This window comes from Rhinolophus hipposideros (assembly GCF_964194185.1).
Source record: "Rhinolophus hipposideros genome assembly, chromosome: 8".
Lineage (NCBI taxonomy): Eukaryota > Metazoa > Chordata > Mammalia > Chiroptera > Rhinolophidae > Rhinolophus > Rhinolophus hipposideros.
Window position 1 is genome coordinate 76,721,517 of NC_138054.1, and position 23,518 is coordinate 76,745,034.

The following is a 23,518-nucleotide window of genomic DNA, read 5'->3' on the forward strand; positions in this document are numbered from 1 at the left end:
GGCCCGAAGCATGCCGGGAAACTGGAAGACCAGGAGGAGATGGTATCCCAGGGGCCTGTGCGAACGCGCGCGCGCGCGCGCGCACGCGTCGTCACTGGCACATACTGGGCGAGGCTAGTAGTGGCGGCAGAGGCTAGAATGTGGTTTTGAGGTCTTTTTCAGTGTTTGAGACCGTTGGCCTTCTCTGGAAGAATCTCCGGAGGCTAGGGCTTTCCTTGGCCGGGAGGTGTCTGAGGAAAAGGAGCGTGTAAAGGGGAGTCTCGGTCTCCCTCTACGTTCTCCTTACAGACTCGCTCCTGGGCTCTTAAATCTTGCGGCTCCTCCATCCATGCCCCAGGCTTCCACCCGAGCTGAGATTGGAGCGATCACGCATTCTGTTTCTGATGTTTTGGTCCCACTCCGCAGAGCTGCTTGTACCCCACTCACTTCCCCTTCCTAATCCAAATCGGGGCCTTGAGGGTTACTGTAGATCATTTGGAAATCTAGTCTGTTTATGAAAACTCTGGACAAGCTGGAGCCCGGTAAGGATCCACTCAGAAGGCAGGCATCCACATCTTTAATGTGTATGCATGTAATGGTTAAATTGTGACCCCTTTGAATTGTTAAATTTTGGTGATGGTGACCAGGTCGTGAAAGGAAGCGTTAGGATTCAGGCCTGCCCTGGGCCAGCAGCTGGCTGGGACTCCTTCAGCAAGGCCTCTGGTCGTAACGGTTTTGTCTTCTGGGTGCTGAATTCTCCGGGCAGGTTTGCATCTGGATTTAATCCTCACAACACTCTTGAGATAGGCATCGTGACCCCTAAGGGGAAGGTCCCAGAGATTGAGTTGCCCGGCCTCCCCCTAGGAGTGGTGAGTGGGATTCAAACCTAAATTTGTACGATGCCAAAGGCCATGCTCTTTAATCACCACCGTCTCTCACATTTAGATGTTGGTACAAACATATTATCATGCAACTGATGGCTCAAGACTTTTTTACTTCTGTAGAAAACCTGGGATTATCTGACCTTTTTCCTTTTTTAAAGAAACCAATTGCAAAATTACTGTTCACCCAGAAAAAGGCACTTGCACAGCAAGTTATGTCTTTCTATGATTCAAGTTAAAGTGATGTCTTTCCTTGATTCCTGTTACTGGTCCTGTTGATTTTAAATTCGAACATCAGCCTGTTCAAAAGATTTTGCCCTTAATGACATCTCCAGGGCTCAAAATTTAACTGCAACATCTTAGGTTGGTGCAAAAGTAATTGCAGTTTAAAATGTTAAAAATAATTGCCAAAACCACAATTACCTTTGCACCAACCTAACAACTTGGATTTTAAAAATGATCAATTTTTAGGCAGGTAGGAGAATCACCTTTTCCTCTAGCCTTTAAAAGCACAATAAACTCATCCACCAAGGATGTTAACTGATCAGATGACTTATCAAATGACCAGTTAATATCTCCTTTCCAGTCTTGATTCCAAAGACTAGGCTGATGAGGAAAATACAAATTCTAAACTTGGTTTCAAGAAAACAGGCTATGACTCCCTCCTTTGAGAACAAGGACGTGATTCTTGAGAAGGCATTAAATAGTCTCAAAAGTGTTATAAGTGTAACAGAAATCAACAAGGTACTTTTATCTATAGAGAGTGTGCAAGCCTTTGAGAGTCCATGCCCCTTTCAGGCATGCGGTGGTGGGAAGCCATTTCTAGCTATGAGTGATAACTCTGTCATACTGATAACATGTCAGCTTTGCCTTTCAGCTTCTCAGCTTCTGTGAGTGGTCTATGATTTAATCCTTTCCATTGCTAACTATACACCCAAGAAACCTAAAGCTATATTCTTACCCTTATAATTCTTTACTCCTTGGCCATGTTCCCTTTCCAGCACAGCTGATATTCACACTGGCTTGTGATGTAATGACACCTTACACTTACCTAGACCTTTTAAAGCAAAATGCTCTTTGTGTGGGCACCAATGATGTCAGTATAGACCAGCAAACTGGAGGGCAGCTGTCTAGGCCCTTTATCTTTTGAAATAGGAAGACTGATGGTCTAGCTGCCTTTGGATTTTGGTATCTCAACAAAGACAGATTAATTTCTTAAGACATTGGGACTTTCATAGAATAGAACCTAAAAACATCAGGAGCATACTGATGTCAGAAAATTTTCTTAAAACATCTTTGATATATGAGTGATCAAGTGAAGACAGTAAAACAACAAAAGTGTGTGTACAGAGAGTACAAGCAGGAGGCTTCATTTAACAAAAGTGTGTACAGATAGGAGGTTAACGAAAAGTTCACAAGGTACTAACGAAAGAAAAGATGTTCATGAAAAGTTGGGTAGAAATTACTATTACTCCGGATTTTTAGAGAAAGCTTCATGAAAGAGATGGTGAGCAGGATAGTTTGTATTAGGGCTGCATGGAGACTGACAGTGTTTAGCATCTAAAGGTGTGGTTTTGAAGTCTGAGTGCTTGAGATCAAATCCTGGCTCCATCACTCCTAAATTACTTGCCTCGTTTCCCTAATCCATAAAAAGAGGACAAGAAAAATGTATCTCCTAGATGGTTTTGTGGGCATAACAAATGTAAAATGTGAAACAGTTAACATTTAGCATAGTAAATTGCTGGTGTCAAGAGCTCAAATATTACCCCACCGATAATCATTCACATGTAGAGCATTTCCTCAAGCCTTTGAATTCCTGTAATAGACTGCCATTCCTGGCCTCAACTTCTTCAGTTGTAGGTGATCGGGCTAGTCTAGATGAGTGGTTGACAGACATCAGAGATGTCATGGACCAGGAAAAAAATACAGGAATATCAACTTTTGTTTTGCCAAGTAAGGAGATTTCAAAATGAAGACTGCCATCTAACATCACCACCTTTTCATTTTTACCATCTTTCAATATCCTTTTTAAAAAGTTGGAGGTCATTAGTTGAGCCTCAAAGATGGTACTTTTAAAAAGCCCACTACATCATTTTCCTCTTTTCTCCATGGACTGGGAAAAACTCGGTCCTTAATCACAGTCCAACATTAAAAATTCTATTATTTCAAGTTTATCTTTAAAAATTAAGTGCTACATTGTCAATCAAATTTCATTTTGGGTAAGTATTAAAATGAACTACTCAGGTGGCCTAAAAGTAAGATCAGGGATTGGGAATCAAAACCTTTCAAACTGTTTCCTGGTTAACTGGAGATTCTAAACTAGTTGTGTTTTGTAACACTAGAAGTCAATACTGAAAAATTCTTTTAAACCTAGGGATATACTAAACATGCTTTATACAGCCCAAAGGAAACAGGTGATTCCTACCCCTAAGAAACAGGATAGACTGAAATCTGAGTTGGGTTCTGGTCTGCATTTAGTGACCGAAAGCAAAAGTTTCATTCCCATGATTGAGGACAGCCTCTGAACAGACGAAAAACGAAACAGAACTGAATGGAGGCGGCTCAGGGTGTTTTACTTTGCGCAGACTAAATGGTAATTTCATTTTGATATTTTTGCCCAATGGTACAATGCAGTGTATCACCACCCTTTAGCAAAATCAAACAAAACAAACCTACCCTGGGAGCATCAGTCTAGCAGCTGGTAAGTTCTTGTTCTGGAACATTCCCAGATGAAGTAGCCAGCCTGACATTTGTACTTTGCCCTATACACTACTACAATTTTAATTCACTTGAGAGAATACTGGATCTGTACTTCTAGAACATTCCATAAAGGAAGGAGAAAAGAGGAAGACGAAAGGAATACAGAGGCAAACATAGAATTTCTATGTTCAGACCAAACCCCTGTGGCTTTTAGAATCAGAGAATTTCACAGCTAGAATAGAGCTGTTGAGAAAATTTGGGGCATGTGGGTTAAATGACTTGCCCAAATACCTACAGCAAGTTAATGGCAGAGCTAAGATTCTTCAGGCTTTCTGTAACCCACGCTTGTTTTCTGACCCCCAAAACAGTTCTCAACCATGGTTACACAGGAGAATTATCTGAAGCTTTTAAAAGTCCACGTGCCTAGGCTATATTCCAAACAAACTAAATTAGAATTTTGTGGCAGTCGCACATTTTGTTTCTAATGTGAAGCCATGGTTAAGAACCACTGTCCTAGACCATGATTCCCCCAATGAACAAAACACAAATAAGGAGGATTCTATGAGCAGGTTTATTAGGACCATCTAGCATAACCTTTTCGGCACTGCCACAAATTCCAGGCCATTCAAATGCTAGGCCAAGGTCATATTTGCTACCTGTGACCACTATTACCACCACCATTGGACCACTACGTATGTAGTACTAAACAAACAGAATTATGGTGGCTTCATTTTACCCAAACTGAAATAGTTTTTCACAAGACTTTTTTGCCTGGATTGTTACAAATGATGTATCCAAGTCCAGCTGTAATTTGGAGCAGAAAGGTTCTGTGATCGCAGAACCAAGGAATAAGCTCTAAAGCTGCTGCTGGGGCCACTGTGACACCCCAATAGCTCCATGCTGGTTTTCAAAGAAGGGGCTGCAGCAGCACCTGTTCCACCCCCAAACCAATCCTCACCTGATCTCTAGTCTTCTTGCAGATCTCAGTTTTTCTCAGAACAGTACATTACCTGATATCTAACACATTAAGATGTTAACTGATAAAAAAAGACTACAAAAGCTTCTAAAATGTTTATTTTTATTAAGTGGGTAGAATGGTGCGAGAGTGCAAAGAAACTTACACATTTGGGCCCTTATTTCCCTACTGTTCACATTAGTATAGTAAAAGATCAAGTAACATTAAAGGATTAAAGGGAGTAGAAGAAATTAATATAAATATATCCAGGGTAGCCAAATCTTCTAATTCACTAAAGGATGAACTGAAATTGTTGGCCCAATTCACATCTATGTGAGAGCCTAAAAAAAATTACACTCCCTTTAACTGCTCTAGACCTGTGAAAAAGGGAGGTGGACAACATTTATATTACAAGACAACAATCTTTTATTGAAACATTTCTTATCTAAAACTATGCATGGAGAGATTAATTTCTTGTTCATAAATTAAGATGTCTAACATCACTATTCCAAACCAGTATTATTTACAAAAATGAACCTTTGCTTTTCTTTATTGCTAGGTTCACAGAACTAAATTTTAAACCAACTCAGGTCTAGCTTTTAAAATCTTCCTGCCATTAAATGCCCAGCAACACTTACAAGGGGAGAAGCAGCCTTTTGACAGCAACATTCATCATTCACCAGGAATGTTGAGCCATAACTTAGCAACAACAAAAGGATTGAATCATTCCAAACAATCTCTGTTTGCTTTCCAAAAGCATGCTTTGTTTAATTATCCCTTTCTATTCAGACAGGTAGGAGAGTAATGTTATAATTACTCTCCTTGGAGTATAGTAATGTTAATTAAATGAAGCTTTTCAAAAAGTGAACAGAATGGTTTAGTGTGTGTGTGAACTGCTGTGGGTGATACTAGCAGATAATAAAGTAAACTTTAAACCCAGATTAACATGTACCCCAACAACTGGCCAACTCAAATAGATACTTCTCATTTACTCTGGATCGCACGTGCAGTTTTTTACTTTCTAGTTAAATACACTGCTAAAATCTTTCAAAGCAGATAGACAACAGGTTTCTTACAAAGTAAAATGTTAAATAATAAAAATTGCTGGCTTATTATACAGTTTTTGACAGACTCCAGTATACTGGGTACCAGAGAGTAATTCTATCTCAGTTGCTAGCAAAAAAGTAAATCTTGTATACACATAAAAAGACAATTTACAAGACTGTAGTGTCACCTGTCAAAACAAAGAACATCCAGAATGGAATTTTCAGTAAACACTTGGGATGAAGGGCAATCAGAATAGAAGAGAAAGCAAAATCTACATAAATTAATTCCTAATTTGGAAAATCAATAAAATGTGTACATAAATTGATAAATACTGTCTCCATAGGTCACTAATTCCAAAGACTAGTTAGTAGTTAGTTTCTAACTAAATGATTACAGGACATTCTGGTGTATGCTCTCTTCTTGTGATCAGTTTGTTCTGGTAAGACTCCAGCAAGCACTTGCCCTTGAAAACAGTTCAGTGGGAGAAGGCTCTGAGGCAATCACTTCCCATAAACTAGCCACATAATAAGTCCGAAGATAGCAGCAATCACTGACAGGACAAGCACCAGGATACAGATCTTCTTGCGAGATTTTTTCTGAGGAGGGAAATACGTACAGAAGACACTCATGAAACAAATAAAATTTTTTATATCTAAGACTCCAAGAGTGCTTCATAAATCTGCCTTCTGGTAATTCAAAATTAACTCTGTCCACGTATGAACACACGGAGACCTTCCCCAAATCTCAGCAGTTACCAGCATTAGGCAGGAGTGTAAGTTCTAATTCCAGGCTCCCAAATAGAGTTTAGCAAAGGAACCATTTATATCAATGCTGCATTGACATTATTGCTGCATTGACAATGCTGCACAGGCATTATTTGCAATAAAGTAAGTTATTTGTGCATGTGTACTTTAATAAAGCTTTTAATAAAGGTTTTATACCTATTGTAAAGTTTTATGTTCATTGTCAAAAATACAGACAATCAGAAAAAAATAATCACGCACAACATAAAACTGTTGACATTTTGATTATATTTCCTTCTGATCTTTTAGCTATACAAATTGTTCTTTGATATAATTGGGATTATACTTAGGACGTTTGATGCTTTTCTCACTTAACGTTTTAGCATAAAAACTATAACCTCTTCCTGAACATCTTTTTTAATTCCCATAAAATATAACACTGAGTGGATGTAGATAATTTACTTAATATTTCCTTTACTTTTCCAGCTAAACTGGAACATTTCCAGCTAAAATACAGCTATCCTAGGAACATGAAAAATGACTGAAATACTATTTCTAAAAGCCATGCGACACCAAATGGAGGAATGAGGACCACCTCATTCACAGTATTAATAGACTGAGACAAAGACCCAGAGAGGTCATAAAACCAGTTTCAACTAATATGTAAAAGAAGGATCACCTTACAGAAAGGATGATTAACCCCTATTTATTCATAGATAAATAGCAGTTGGGGTTGATTCTATGCCCACCCTCTGTGGCAACAGTCAGTATAAAGCATCTGCAAAGTCCTACTTTGTACCAGTCATTATCCAAATTGAAACACATTTCAGCTGTTTAAGATATAAAATTAGCCTTAAACCAGATTTATGTATCATGCTAGCTTATGGGGTTCGCTTTGCAGCTAAGAGGCTTTTTATGTAAGTTTATCCCAGGTCTGATGCATTCTTGTAGATCTCTCTACAAAGGAAAACACTAAAAATGGAACTGGGACTCAATTATGACTACTTCCCTCCAGCTTAAGCCTAAGCAAAAGACTGCAGCTGTTGTGAATGTGTCAGGGTACTCTGATGGCCCACAAAGTCTGCAGCACAGAGTGACTTTCGCTGGTACATGCTTTTACCTGATAGTAAGCAGCTCGCTGTAACTGATCCGTGGCTCTTTCTACATGCACCTCTGAGCTTTCCACATTGGCTTCTATGCTATCTGCGAAAAAAGAAGAACAGGGGATGTTTCACCAAACTCAGATGTTTCAAGACTGCAAATTGAACAGACTCATGAGGTTATGGGTCCTTGTTTCACCACCATTATTCCCACTATCCACCCATGCAATCAAAAGTTACTAACTCCATAAGAGAACAGCCCTATTCTTTGGAAATAAACACTGAAGTATTTAAGGGGAAAGCGTTGTGAAGTATGCAACTCACCCACAACTGGTTCAGAAAAAATTACGTATATACATATGACAAGAAAAAAAATTCTGAGATGTTCTAAATTAAAATTACAGAGGCCAGGAAAGGGAGAGAAAAGACAGAACAGTTAGCCTGTTAAGACCTGTGGACCAACTCTGATAAGACAGCTCACATTCATGTATACCTGTTGGAATTTAGGATGAATTTCCAGGTGGCTACTTCCACAATGACCCAAAAGAGAGAATAGCCAGGGGCCATCGAAGCCCAGGAGGCTCCATTTCTTATTTACACATGAATTTCCCAATCTCAGCCCACAGCTAATACACAGGAGTGGACACTTCTTCCTTGGGATGTGGCTGTGCCGATCCCAGAATTGGCCCCGCTTCACCTCCAGTGCCCGGTCGATAGCTAGTGTAAATCCTTTCAGAATGGTTTGCACCTCTCTCCCTCTTACTTGATATATGTATAAAAACGCGTACAAAACTCGGGGACAGCGGACATGTCTTTCCTGCCTAGCCATGTGCTGGTGGTTGACTCCATGCCCTGAGATCATTCTTTTTCTGCTAGCAATGGCCTAATAAACCTTTTCTTCTGTGGAAGTTAACATTCTTTGCTTAACATTACGAGAGAAAGAGTGGGATCAAGTAAAAAGCAAATGAAACAAGAGGTGAGTCTGGAAAAAGGTTATTAAGAAGTTCCTTGTAGTATTTTTATTTTTGCAACTTTTTACAAACTTGAAATTGTTTCCAAATAAAAAGCTTAAAAAAGGAGTTACTAATCCCAAAATTGTGCGTTTCTGGAATAAAGCTGGGAAGCTGGCAGCTATTTCCCTAAACAGGCAAACACTTACCAAGAGGCTATGGCAAGTGAATGGAGCTGAATATTCATGGAGGCCTTGCTTTAACCTCTATATTTTAACACATAAGAAAATTGCTAAGAAAAGGAAGTTAATTTTTAAATGGCATTTCTAAATTCCTAAGACACATTTTACTGACTTCTTTGCACACAAATACTAGCAACTCACCTTTATGTTAAAGGTATCAATAATACATACCAATGAGATCACCCTGGTCATGGATCATCATGGCCAAGTCTTTAAATATCTGATTGACATCCAAAATGTCGGCCTAAGGAACACAAAACACAGTGAACTTTGAGCAACATGTTAGAAGATTCATTTCCTCTACTTCCCTAAAGTTAGTAACTTACCTAAAGCTATTAATGTAATTCGTGTTTTTAAGGCTTATAAATCATACATAAAATTCTTAGAACTTCACAGTGTTAGCTATTATGAACTATTACTTAATTGAATTAGTCTTCATGACAACCCAAATGGGAGACATGTATTCTCCCCACTCTACAGAAGAGAAAATCAGGGCTCAGAGAGATTTAATGACATGTCCCAAGGTCTCCACAGCTAGCAAGTAGCAGAACTAAGAATTAAAAGTCATGATGTTTTCATTATGTTACTATGTCTCCTTTATATTTGAATTAATCATTCAGTAACTCTATGAAGTTAGGTATCTTTGATTAGTAGTACGTATCTTTGATCTTTGAGGATAATGAGGCACAGAGAGGTCATGTAACTTGTTCGGCCATGTAGCCCGTCAGTGAGAAAACCAAGCATTGCAGCCAGGATTTTATTTCTAAAGTCCATGGTCTTTCAATTGCAATACACTGTCTCTCAGAACACTACAATAAAAAACCTTGAAAGCAATGACTTCCTAATCATAACTTGGCAGGAATATTTCTTGCCAGAACCTCAATTACTTTCTAAGAGTCTGTTATAGTTGGGACACTCTCCTAGTTGCTGTGGATACAAAGGATTTAATAGCTAACTGGGGTTTGAGGGGATCAGTACACAAGATAAATAAGAAGGGCTTATATGGGAAATGACTAATAAATAGTATACAACACTGCAGAGGAGAAAGATGCAGAAGAGGTAGGACATGAGTTGTGCCTTACAGCAAACGAGAAGCCATATAAACAGAAAGATAACTGATTTAAAGAGCAAACAGTTCAGCTTGGCCAGGACACAAGTGTGATACTGTGATTTATAATAAACATTTGGTCTTCCTCCGATTCCCAGCGCCAAGCTCCTAAAACCCTGCTATTTCCTAAGTGATAAAAGATAAAGAAGTCTTTTGTTCATGAACACGCCCCTTTCAATCACACCAGAGTTTATGTTAATGACTTGACTTTGGGAAAGGCCCTAAGAATGGGGGATGCTTGCCAGGGGATCCTACCCAGGGATTAGAGGGTTGGTACTTTCAATCCCACTCTGGAGAGGGGAGAAGTACTAGAGGTTGAATCAATCCCCAGTGGCCAATGATTTAATCAATTAAGTCCACACAATGAAGCCTCCATAAAAATCCTAAACAACGGGGTTCTGAGAGTTCTGGGTTGGTGACCATGTGGAGGTCCTGGGAGAATGGCACACCTGGAGAGGGCATTAAGCTCCCACCCCTTCCCACATACCTTGTGCTATACACCTCTTCCATCTGGCTATTCCTGAGTTATATTCCTTTATAACACACCAGTAATCTAGTAGGTAAACTGTTTTCCTGAGTTCTGTGAGCCACTTCAGCAAATTAATCAAACCCAAGGAGGGGGTCATGGGAACCTCCAATTTATAGCCTGTCAGTGAGAAGCACAGGTGACAAACTAGATTTGTGACTGGCATCTCAAGTGTGGGACTGAACCCTTAACTTGTGGGATCTGACGGCTAATGCCAGGCAGACAGTGTCAGAACTGAGTTAAATTATAGGACACCCATCTGGTGTGGCAGAATTGTTTGATGTGGAAAACAACCCACACATTTGGTGGCCAGAAGTGTCAGAAGTGTAGTGTGACAGTAGAGGCGACACATAGGAGTGTTGTTTTTCCATTAGAATAGGGTTTGTTGTTCGATGTAGGAAATGACTGGATATGAAAATCGAGCCTGTAAGGAATCTGGACTTAATTCTGTTTAATGTGAAGTGCCCATGACATTCCTGACGTCCACTAAGTTTATTCCTTTCCTGAGAGCAATATGTCTCACTCTACTCTCTGCTATAATAGTATTTCTAATGTTAGAGAACCAAATCTATGATTAGTGGTAGTCGGTGGAAAAAAAAAAGATACAATATCTTTGAAGGCAATAAAATAGTCAAACTTGAGGATGAACTGTCCTATCTAAAACCAGACAGTGATGGGACCCAGAGCAGTGGGTCTCAACCCTGACTGCGTATCATAATCATCGGGGAAATTTGCAAAAAAAAAAAAAATCTGTGCCCAGGGCCTCTTATGGATATTTGCCCATTTTTAACCTACAACAAACTGAAGTTTCACATAGTCCAAACTAATCATTGGTGTGTGTGGAGGGGAGAGCTGGGACATTTGAAAAAAAAATGTCCAAGAGATTCTAATGTGCAGCCAGGGTTCAGAACCACTGCCACAGATGAAGGTCAAGGAGGAGCTCCAAGTTTCTCAGCTCTATAACCCTCCACTCCCCATAGCCTGCCCCCCAGGGATGGCAGTCTTCTACTTCCATGGAGAAAACTACTCGGGTTTAACACTATTTTACTGGTCACTGTGCAAAGCTGGAAACTTAGGTAAGAAAGACCTTCAGACCTCTCCCTCAACCCCCATTTCAAGAATTGTTCCTATTTCTCTGACCCACTGAATTGATAACCACAACTTGGGATTAGATTTGGGGAGGCATAAAAATGGAGCAAACCTTTGGCCTGCCTTTATTCTGGGCTATTCAGACTCAGCAAAGGGGCTCCCCATAGAGCCCTACCTAACCTAGAGGTTGGCACTGGGGTTTGGGGGTAAAGTCTTAGTGAGCAATAAAACATTTGTTTGTTCTGTTCTCCATGCATCTTCTCATGAAAACCACAGCAGTGACCGTGAGTGAGAAAAGGATTTGGGTATTCTTGGGCAGCGTGGTCAATACCATCTTAAGAGCAATTCAAGTTCATGGTGATTACTCTGAGACATAATATCCAAATCACACGACGACTCATTTCATGGTTTTTCATAATCACTAAGAGAAAATCCAAGTGGATTAAAGAGTCCAAATACACTGAGTCAAGCAAAGACCATAACCTGGCTCTCACCTCCAGCTGCCGAACTGCCGTTTCCCTCTCTTTAATAAGTTCCAGATCCTGCTCGGTGATGGCCACCTCATCCTCCTGGCTCTGCATCTGGTTCCACTCCTCATGGCTGCAGGGAGACAAGCACACTAGATGATTCCTCCTTGCAAAGGTGTGCATGAGACGTATCTACAACATTCCCACTGCCAGCAGAGCCTAACGGAAGACACTACCAGGGCTCCAATTCTTCTGGTATCAACACAACATCCCCAAGGGCCACATTCTTCATATACCCAAAGGCAAAGTGCTAATAACACCAAGAAAACAACGTCCCAGCTTTCATGAGCAAGACTGAGATGAAGCAGAATTTTGAGGGATGGGACTCCTTGTTGTTTCCACTTAGGGTACACTCTGCAGTCTCGCTAGGACTTGCTAGATAAGGAAAGCAGGCAGAGATTTGAAGTCAATGAAGTATGCCGGCCCGCTCTGTTCCAGGGCACTCTGGAAGTGCAAGCTGTGTTGCTATCGTGGGTACTAAGTGGGCAGAGGAGAGCAGGCTAAGTGACCTGTCAGTGCTTTGCCAAGTAGTCCAACAGAATCACATCTCCTGGTTTTCAGAAGTCTCCGTAAGATTATGCTTTGGGTTAAATGCCTCTTAACAGAAAACTAAAGTAAAAAAGCTAGTGAGATGCTATAACTCTTCTTTTCAGGTTCCATATTTAGAAGAAAGGCATGTGACACATTATACTAGACCTGAAACACTGAAAATCCAGTATTAAGCATTTTTCCAACAGTATGCATAACTCATACGTCATCTTTACAATTGTTAAAGAATTTACTCCATGTGCTAGAGATACAAAACTAAGTAAGGTAGCACCCAGGTCTTTGAGGTCCTCATAATATAGTGGGTCACATAGATACACATCTATGACAAAACATTTTAAGTTTGGAACTAATAGCATAAATACATTTCTATGGAATTACATTAAGTCCTCAGTGTTGATATATTCTGCAACTTTAAGCTAAACAACATATAACAAAACCAGTTTTACCACAGGCTAATCGATACAAACAAAAGTTAAGTTCCCAGGGCATCTCGTCAACGTTATAAGAAAATGACATTAAACAAAACGGTGTTATTTGACGATCTCCTGTAGTTGATTCAGTTTGAAGAAGAAAGGAGATATCGTTCAGATAAAAATTGTTTGCTTTTTCTTTTACTACCCCCATCTCAGAGCAGAGTAAACAAAGACCCAATAACCTTAAATCTGAATTAGCAATAAAATGATTTAGACCTCCTAATCTGTAGATTTGTGGCTTCATACTTACTTATTCGTAGTGAGCCAGAGTCTTTCCCCAACACAGAGACATCAGGGGATTCCTGGAATTTTTTATTCACCTTGAAATTATTCCTTCCATAATTCAAAGACCTTAAAAGAGCTCATGGTTTGACTTTTTTTATTTTATGGGAGTAAACATTACCCACCCTAGGTCTCCCTTGATTTTTCCTCCTCCTTTTCTCACTGATTTTTAAAATTAAAAGTACGAAGTATAGAATCCCATCTCCACTAGCCAGCAGGTTGTCTGAATAATTCCTTTACCTGTCAAATGAGACGAGCTGCTCCTCTCTTTGCCTCTCCTCCGCCTAGAAAGCAGAGAGCAATATTGCTGCTGTTAATCAAAAACATGTCACAGACACAGAAAACAATGGCTTCCTTTAGCTAGAGTGTAAAGAAGCAACATGCCTTGGCTCCAACAGAATCTGTAAGATGGCACAGGGCTCTGGCAATCTGTCTAGACTAGGAAATTGTGTGAAGTAGTTGAAAGCAAACCTGCACTCCAGTTTGGGTTCAGAAGGATGAACAGGATGGAGAGAACATGGGTAGGAGAGAGCATTAAAAAATAATAATGATAACCTATTTGAAAATTTGGAGGGAGGTAAATTAAAGAGTGGAAAACTTGAAAGAAAACAAATTTTCAGAACATGTACAGATTTTTTTAAATGGACATTTATAGCATCGTAGGTACTAAAGCGGCAAACTCACTCCAAAAATCAGTCTAATGCAAGTAATTTTGTAATTTAAAAACAAACTAAGAAAAAAATGTTAAAAGAGCGAGACATTCCCATTTTTAAAAAGCTTTCCTTTTTTTATACTAGCAAAAATTAAAAGGACAAGCAAAATGAAAGGAATTCAAAATTCTACCCATGCGGAGGTTTATTTTTTTTAATTTTCACTTTTTCCCCAGATCAAGAAACAAAATGCTGCTAGTATCTTAAAGCCTTAAGTATATGCCCCTCTCCAGTTACAACCCACTCCCTCTCCTTTAAAGTAACCATTATCCTGACTTTGTGACCATCATTTTCTTGTCGTTTACACACCTAGTGATGTGAATCCTTATTTAATATCATTTGACCTGATTTTGAACTTTACATGAATGGGATTATACTGTTTGCATTCTTTTGTGTTTTGACAGGATCACACCAGATTATGCAGATCCATCCCTGATGCTGACTGTAACTGACTCATTCATTTTGTTTGCTGTATGATATTATATGAATATATCACAATGTATGTATTCTACTGTTGATGGACATTTGGATGTTTCCAATTTTTTACCACGACAAGTAATACTGCGATGAACAATTCTTGTACATCCATCCTGGTACCAACATGCACAGTTTTCTTTAGGGTAGAACTGTAGGGTCATAAGGTATGCATGTGTTCTGAAGTGACTGCCAAAATGTTTTCCAGTGGTTGTTCCAATACATACTACCACCGGCCAGCTAGCAAAGTTCCTGCTGCATCTTATCCGTAACAACCGGCTTCGGTGTTCACAGAATTTCCAGTTTTTGCCCTTCTCTTGGACATGAAATAGTACCTCATTGGGATTTTAATCTGCAATTCCACTACTACTAAAGAAGAGGAGTATTTTTCTACTTGTCTGACCGTCATTCAAAGTAATACTGAATGTTATCTGCCTTTTCCACTGTGTTGACATTTGCACTCGTGGAACAAAAACAAAGGTGGATAATGGTGCTAGCACTTGAACATGAATCAAGACAGTGCCATCAAAGTGTACTAGGATTATTGTATTCTTCATCACCACATACTGGGGGAGGCGAAAGATAGTTTGTCCTTAATGAAGCGATTGAAATTATTAATTAAATCTCAACACCTCAATATGTGTCTTTTTAATATTCCGTACATCAAAGTGGGAAATATACATAAAGCATTTCTGCTGCATTCAGAAATATGATCTTGGTCTCCAGGAAAAGCATTTGTGTTATTGAGCTGCTGGGTGAACTAGCTACCTTTTTTTAGGGAACATCATTTTTACTTATTCAACATGGTTTATATTTACATATAAAACTTTCACAAATGTTTAAAAATATACAAACTTTTAAATAAAATATGTTTATATATACACAAACTTTTATATATATGAACACATAAAAGAATGAATGACAATCTATGGTTATTCAGATGGGTATTTGACACACAAGTTCTTGAAAATAAACAATGTGAGCCTTTCACTTCAAGGAAAACAATGGGCATTGTTTGTCGCCAGTGATAAAATCTAGTTTTCAAATAAAAATAGAATTCTATCTACCACTTGTAAACTTCCAATACTTAAAGTCTTTTCTGATAAAACTGAATATATGATTTTTTTGTATTTTATAATGAAATGTATCAACATTTGGAAGACCAGCATACCTCAGGGAACCGATATTTTCCCAAATGATGTCATAAAAATCACGCATGGATAAAAGACCTAATCAAAGTATAAGACAGACCAACAGATTTTAATGTAGCAGAGTATGAAAAAGTCATCAATATGGTTTTAGATTCCACAATGAAACAAACTTCTGTGAAGTTTTGATGTAGTATCAAAGAGGAACAACAATGATTTGAAGAGGTTAACTAAAATACTCCTTTTTTCTAATTACATATCTCTGTAAGGCTAGATTTTCTTCAAATGCCTCAATGAAAACAACATATAACAACAAACTGAATACTGAGACAGATATGAAAATCTAGCTTCCTTCTATTAAGCCAGATATTAAAAAGATTTGCAAAAATGAAAACAGTGCCCACTAAATTTTTTATTGTTTTAGAAAAAGTTGTTTTTAACTCAAATCTCATTTATATTTATGTTAATATGTAATGGGCTTATTATTATTTATAAATGAATTAGTAAACATTTTCAAACTTCTCAGTTTTAATTTCTAATACTATATATCAGTAGACATCACTCATACAAACAAAAACTCTTTGGGGTCTTTAATAATTTTTAAGTGTGTCATGAGGTCCTGAGATCAAAAAGTTTGAGAAACTGTTGTTCTATTGGGTTGTGTCTTTTTCACACTGATTCATGGGAATTCTTTATATGTTCTGTAGTCCTTTGTCAGTTATACATATGGCAATATCTTCTCCCTGCTTATGGTTTGTCTTTTCACATATGTACCACTTTCTTTGCTCTTCATTTCTTTCTGCTTTTCAGACTTAATCATCTGGGATCAACTTCCTGAAGTACAAAAGTACAATTCTTTAGACTGTTCATAAGTAAGGTATGCTGATAGCAAACTCTTCAGACTGAAAATGTCTTATTCGTTACTCTGAATATCTATTTTCATTGTGTTTAGAATCCTACGTAGGCAGTAACTGTCCTTCAAAATATTAAAGATAGCACTCTACTGGCTTCCACTGTTGTTGCTGAGAACTCAACTGTCAATTTAACTATTGCACCTTTGAAGTATTCTATCGTTTTCCCTGGCCATTTTTATGATTTTCTCCTTGTCTTTGACGTTCTGAAGTTTCTCCTTGATGTAGCCAGCTGAGATACATCTTTGATTTCTATCTCCTGGGATTGGTTGGGCTTCTTGAGACTATAGATCAGTGTCTTTCAACTGTTCTGAAATATTATCAGCCATTATCTCTTCAAATAGCATCTCTGTTCTGCTTGCTCTACTCTTGTTCCTTAACTCCAATTAAAACTCTTGTTAGATCTGTCACTTCATTCTTCATTTCTTTCTTCCCTATTTTTCTTAACCCCCTGTCCTACGTGTTGGATATTGTGTTCTAGCCTATTTTCTAGTGAAATCACTCATCCATTAAGTTTTTAATTTCTGTATTATTTTTCAATTCTAGAAAAATCTTTTGACAATTTTCCAAAGTGTAGTTTCCTCCTTCCTGGTTTTTCAAAATGTTTTTCAAAATGTTTTTCAAAATGTTCTTTTATTTCTTTACACAGCAAGTATAGTTGTCTTATAATTCTAATATATGAAGTCTTGGTAGGTCTATTTCACCTCATTGTTGTTTCTACTAGTTCTCATTCAGGGTTATCTGTTTCTTTGTGTTACTTGGTTATTTTTAACACTATGCTACTCACACTTCAGAAATTGTTTGAGGGTATTCTTTCAGGGCTAGAATAAAGGTGTCTACCCAGGGAGGGTGTATATTTGCCTCTGCCTGGCACCTAGGTACTCTACAGTCCTGGACTACTTGAAGCTTGCGGCTTTTGGACCAATCAGGTAGTATGAATCTGGGACGCCAATCTGCCTGAAGGTGACTTATTGGTACAAGTTATTGTCTGGATTTCTCCTCCCTCCTGCCATCCTCCACCGTCTCAGCTCAGGACCAATGCAATCTTTTTGCTACCTGAAGGGGGAAAGAAGGGCTTACTTTTGTTTTATTTATATCCTAAGAATATAGTCTTTTAGGGCCCAGTTGAATTTGAGGAGCATCTTCCTTTAGATTCTCCACCTTGCATGTACCTTGGGCTTTGACTTTTGTTCTCCTTCGTGCCACGAGAACGTCAAAACTGAAGTTCAAGTTCAAGATTGGCCTCAGTACATGTACTCAGTGCACAGCAGTTTCAGTGCTCTGTTTACCTCTATGGTTCTTACCTTCTCTTAGATTTTGACTTTAATATTTTCATGGCTCTTTGGTACTTGTGAGAAGTTGGGTTTTAAAATCTAGTATTTCTTAACTCTTTCCAAATAACCTAGCCTGCTATATTCTAAAAAACAGATCCATTCTTTTTTAAAGTTTTAACCTAAGACCAATATAACAATAAAAAATTATACATAATTCTACCTGTAACTTTTGTTTAACCTTTGTACATACTCCTTTTGAGTCTTTGACCATATGCACACTTTTTTTTTTAACATAGGTTATACCAATCTGGCATTTTCACAGCAGCTAATGTCTATGTTTGTTATTTGTGAGGATAGTAAACAAAGACTAATGGTCAAAGAGGAAAAAATAAAACTTAGGAAAGAACATCCTGAAATTTGCAAAGGTCTTCTTTTGGGAATAAACTTACAGAAAGACGAGATCCAGCTCTTGCTCTGGCAATACTCTCCTTTTCCTTTTCAGATACCCTTCTCTGAACAGCCTGGAAATTGTTTAAAGCTGCAGAGAAGTCACTCATGAGGCGTTCCTTCTGAAGTCTCTGCTGGCGCTAAAGAAATTAAACAAGAACTTGAAATTTCATATTAACCTCAAATCATTTGGTTTTAATACCTATTAAAAAGCAAAATCATACCCTTTAAAAAATCCCAACTAGGAAAATTTTCCTTCTTTCATTCTGAGAAACCTGGGAATTAGGTGACATGTACCTTGTAAAGTAATCTCAGAGGAAACTGCAATTCAGAATTTTGGTTCCCTGGAGAATCAAAAGCAGAATAAATATCTTTGGACTCAGACTGGACCCAAACAGATTGTTTTTTTGCTATTTTGTATAGTTACAGACTACCTTAATGAAGCTGACTGATTCTGTTTCAAAAACACATACTGAGAGCACTTGCTGTGTGCTGAGAACACAGAAGTAAAAATTCATCTCTGACCTCAAACAGTTTACCATGTATTTGTAGATAAAGGATACAGACATACAAGCAACAAATCATTATAAATAACTGCTATATCAGTACTATATAAGTATATAATCAGTACTATAGGAGTTTAGAGAGAGGTATAATCAATAAGAATTCAAGTGGTCAAAAAGACCATAAGAGGAGATGGACACCTAAGGAAGAGTAGGGTATAAATAAGTGGAAAGAAGGGGTTAGGCAAATCCAGGCAGAACAGTGTGTGCAAAGGCATGGTGGCAGATTTGAAAAGAGTCTCGAAGGAAATAGTTTGGCTGGAACCAAAGGTTTTTTCATGAGAATAGCTAAAAGATGAAACTGAAGGGGTTGACCACAGCAGGTTTTAAACGTCAAGCTAATGATTTTGGGATTTAACCTCTAAAGAACAAGGACAATGAAGATTTCTAATCAGGGAACATGACGGGTACAAAATAGTAACTTAGAAAAATTAGTCTGCCATGGTGTACAACACGGAATGGAAAAAAGAAATAAGTCAAAAGGATGACTACAATAGTCTAGGTTTAAAGTTAGGAGGATATGGTATCAGTAATGAGAACACAAAGAAATGAATTCAAAAAACATTATGACTTAGTGAGTGGCTGTAGGGGAGGGGATAATAGCAAGAATTACTCCAATTTCACACCTGGGAGAATGATGGTAATAATGAAAGAAAAATTTAGATGAGGAATTTTTTTTCCTTTTTCTGGGATTTTTATTTTTTCATAAACATTGTAACTTAAATAAAGGGGGGGAAAACATCATTCCCCAAAATTTCACTATCCAAAATATTCTCTTTAAAGTATATCATAAACATTTTGCATGTTACCATACTCTTCAAAATCGTGGTCTTTGTTACATAATATTCCATAATAGCAAATTTTATGTAAACATTCCTTCTAGATTGCTCCCACTTTTTAACTATTATAAAGCTTCTAACCACTATGCTATATACCTGAAACTAATATAAAATAATATTGAATGTCAACTGTAACTGAAAAAGAAAGGAAGGGAGGGAGGGAGGAAGAGGAAGAAGAGGAGGGGGAGGGGGAAGGGGAGAGGGAGAGGGAGAGAGAGAGAAAGAAAGAAAACCGAAGTGAGCTGCATTGTAACAGCTAATATATATTATACAGTGCTTACCACATGCCAGTACTGTTTAAGTATTTCATATAACTCAATTAATCCATACAACAATCTGTATTAATTAGGTACTGTTATAGGCCCTATTTTACAGATCAGAAAACAAGGTACAGAGAGGTTAAGTTATTTGCCCAGGGTCACACAGTAAGTGGCACAGGTAGAATTTAAATCCAGGAAATTTGGCTCCGGATAGTTGTTTTTCTTTTCCTCTCAGAACTTTTTTAATCAGGACAAATTTGTGTGAATGGGAATATTAGATCAAAAGGCTCAAATTTTTCTATGACAATAAGTATTGCCAATCAGCTTAGTTAAGCGGTTTGGGTGAAATGGGAGAAATTCAGTATTAAAAAACACATCAAATTTTAGATATAGGCAGTATATTCAAGAGGAGATGTCAGAACAGGAATTAGCAATATGTGCCAAGTACTTAGAGGCTTAGGGGTTGGGGCTGGAAAAGATCTGGGGGTCTTATTCATAAAGGTCACAGGGAGATCATAAAAGTAGATGGGACTCCTGAGGGGAAAGCATAAAGTGAGAAAATTAGAGGATCAATGGCAGAGCTTTGGGGCATGCCCATTTCTAGGAAGCTAGAGTCAGAGATGGAGGCTGAGACCCAACCTGGGATAAGAGAAAATAGGCCAGAAAGGAATCATCAGAGTTGGGGGACAGAATGAAATGGAATCATGAAAAGAAGAAAGTGTTAGTCGAGATAGGATGGGCAAGAGGATTAAATGAATCAGAAGAAAAGTAAGAACCCAAAAAAAGGCCACTGGGTTTGGCAACAAGGAAGATCACTGATCAAAGTACATTAAAAACAAACAAACAAAACAACCTGAAAGTAGAATGTATGGCTTGATATATAGAATAGTAGTAGCAAAAAGATGAGTAATGGGGCTAAGATTAAATAGATAAAGAAAGAACTGAAAGGGAAGAGTATTCAGCACAGTAGGAAGAAGGGAATCAAGGAATTATATTTCACCAGAGGGAATATGTTTGTAGATCTATTTCAAGTTCTTAATGATCCAAGATAATGGAAGGAAACAATAGCATGCATAATCTAAAAATAAATTCTATTTGATTTTGGAATACATTAGATCCTTTTTTTTGGGGGGGGGGGAGGAGTAGCAGATTTTACTTTCTATTTATATTTAGCTTAGGCTACTATTTAACTCAAGTACTTTCAATAACCGTTTGCACCCGATTTTCTTTAAGTTTATTGGGGTGACAATAGTTAGGAAAGTTACATAGATTTCAGGTGTACAATTCTGTATTACATCATCTATATGCACCTGATTTTTAGACTACTTTTTCATTACTACTGTTATCTACAGCTGTGTATTCCCTAAGTGCACAGCAGTGTATTCCCTAAGTGCACAGCAGGGAGGAGGAAAGGGGTAATCTGGGAACAATTTGGAGATATGGGAACCGGTCCATAATTGAAATATCAGCATGAGTAACAACTAAAACAAATAGCACACAGATGGCTAACCAAAGGGTGATTACATGAAGATTACTTTTTATCATAACTACTTTGCAGCAGGATGACAAAGCATCTAGCTTTGGATCCTCTTTTTTCTGCAAGGCGGCATCAAACCTCCAAAAACTGAACATATACTTTATTAAACAGCTTGCCAGGTATGGGGTAAACTAGTGATTTCCAAACTTTTTTGATGGTGACACCAGGAAGAATGTGACTTCTTGACCTAGTACCATATACACACATATATATGAAACAAAAGTTGCACGTAACAGTATTTACCCTTCTTATATGGTACACACTCTAGTTCTACTCTATGTTATTTTTTTAAAAAATGATGGCCACAACATATTAAAATTATATTATGTTCCAACTGCCACAACTCACACAAAAAAGGATAGGGAAGGTGTAGGTTTCATCTTTAGAGCCATGAGAGATAGGACATCATCATTTAAAAAGTGCAATAATAAAAAGCAATATAAGTTAAGTGCCCCAGGGAACAGTGTAGAAGCCAAAAGCAAAAAGCACTCACAACAGGCTTAGATAGACGGAGAAGGCTTTTTTCCCTTGAAAGGGGAGGTAGACCATGAATAATAGGTAAAAGAGTCAAGCCACAATGGAGGGAGCACTTCTGACTTCTGGAATGTGTAAGCAAAAGGCATGGCATATCAAGGGAAGTCCCTGTAAAAGGTGTGTGTTTTTAAAGGGTTTAAATGACCACTGAATAAATGACTTGAAAAAAGAAAACTTTTCCCCTGAGCATTTCCTCAACCTGAAATCTACAAATGACTCATGCTGGAACATGAAAATGCAAAATACACTGAGAAATGACGGCAATGTACAGGAACTGGACACAAAGCCAATTAGGACCAAGCCTAAAAACACAGAGCTACTAGCCAACCTCCCAAGAAACGCAAGCACTGAGATTCTTCTTCAGTTATACCCATTTTATTAATACATTATCATTACCAATAACAGGGGCAGCCAACACACACTGAGTGCCTATTAAGTGCCAGGCACTTTGCAAAATCTGGTGCCTACATTCTTTCCCTTGTCACAACAGCCGTATACCTCCATTTTATTGATAGGAAAAACTGAGGTTTAGAGAAGGTCCATCTAGCACCAAAGATCAAGTTATTTTTGTTTCACACACTGTCTTTCAATTAAAAAAACAGTCTTTTCCTATTAAAAAACAAAACAAAAAACCCAGAAAACACCAACCTGTTCTGAAGTAGATGAGGGAAGGGGCAAGGACCCTAATTCCTTCAGTAATTCATTTGTTTCCTTGGCAAGCTGATTTGTAGAGTGCTGTAACTGTTGCCTAAGAGAAAAAAGACATGTTTCAGGATAGAATCCCTTTTTGAGAGCTGTTATAGTTAGTACCGGTTTATTCTCAGAGTGTCTCACAACACAGGGAATGAAAGGGCACTTGTAGAAATGGGTTCCTAGATGCCCAGGTTCACAACAAAATTCCAGAAATACTAACCAGTCAAACCTATTTCAAGCCTTCTTCATATTACTGAGCAGAAAGAACCTGCCTCAATGAAACCTGCTGATCAGGTATTTTAACTCTTTGGGGAGAAAAGAACGGCATATCAGCAGTTCTGACAGAAATGTAAGAAGAGCAACTGTCCCCACACCTAAATCTGATAGCTTTAACACATTGATCTCTCTCATAAAACTCTCACACTGAATTGCCCAGGAGTTCTGCATGGGTATTGTCTGTCACAGTCTACCGCCAGAGACAGAATCCAGGCACTAGCAACTGGATGAAATGTGTATTAAAAGTACAGCTCCTGGGTTAGCCTGGTGACTCAGGTGGTTGGAGCACAGTGCTCCTAATGCCGGTTTGATTCCCACGTGAGCCAGTGAGCTGCGCCCTCTACAGCTAAGATTGTGAACAACGGCTCTCCCTGCTGCCGTGTGCTGCCAGGAACAACCGATGGCCAGAGTGAGTGGCCAGCGGCCAGCGTGAGTGGCCGGCGGCCAGCATGAGTGGCCAGCAGCCGGAGCTGCTATGAGCGACTGACTGGCGTCTGACGGCCTCAGCCAGGGGAGCGCAAGGCTCTGAATACCAGCATGGGCCAGGGAGCGGGGTCCTACACAACTAGACTGAGAAATAACGGCTTGAACCGGAATGGGGTGGGGGAGGCGGAAGACGGGGAAGAAAAAAAGAAAAAAAAGCACAGATCCTCCCCGAGGGAACAACCTCCAAAGATCTACTCCCAAATTCTTGCTTAAAA

The 23,518-nt window shown here is 38.5% G+C and overlaps 1 protein-coding gene across 1 annotated transcript in view; it reads right to left on the reverse strand.

Moving 5' to 3' along the window:
• Positions 1 to 3,416: 3,416 nt before the first annotated feature.
• STX12 (syntaxin 12) overlaps positions 3,417 to 23,518 on the reverse strand; it is a 33,705-nt gene continuing 13,603 nt past the window's right edge. Inside the window, exons 3-9 of the mRNA XM_081057946.1 lie at positions 22,497 to 22,596; positions 18,118 to 18,255; positions 13,392 to 13,435; positions 11,815 to 11,920; positions 8,769 to 8,841; positions 7,426 to 7,508; positions 3,417 to 6,158 (exon numbers count right to left, since the gene is read on the reverse strand). Of these exons, the coding sequence (XP_080914072.1) occupies positions 6,063 to 6,158; positions 7,426 to 7,508; positions 8,769 to 8,841; positions 11,815 to 11,920; positions 13,392 to 13,435; positions 18,118 to 18,255; positions 22,497 to 22,596 (640 nt within the window). The 3' untranslated portion in view covers positions 3,417 to 6,062. The remainder of the gene's footprint in view (positions 6,159 to 7,425; positions 7,509 to 8,768; positions 8,842 to 11,814; positions 11,921 to 13,391; positions 13,436 to 18,117; positions 18,256 to 22,496; positions 22,597 to 23,518) is intronic.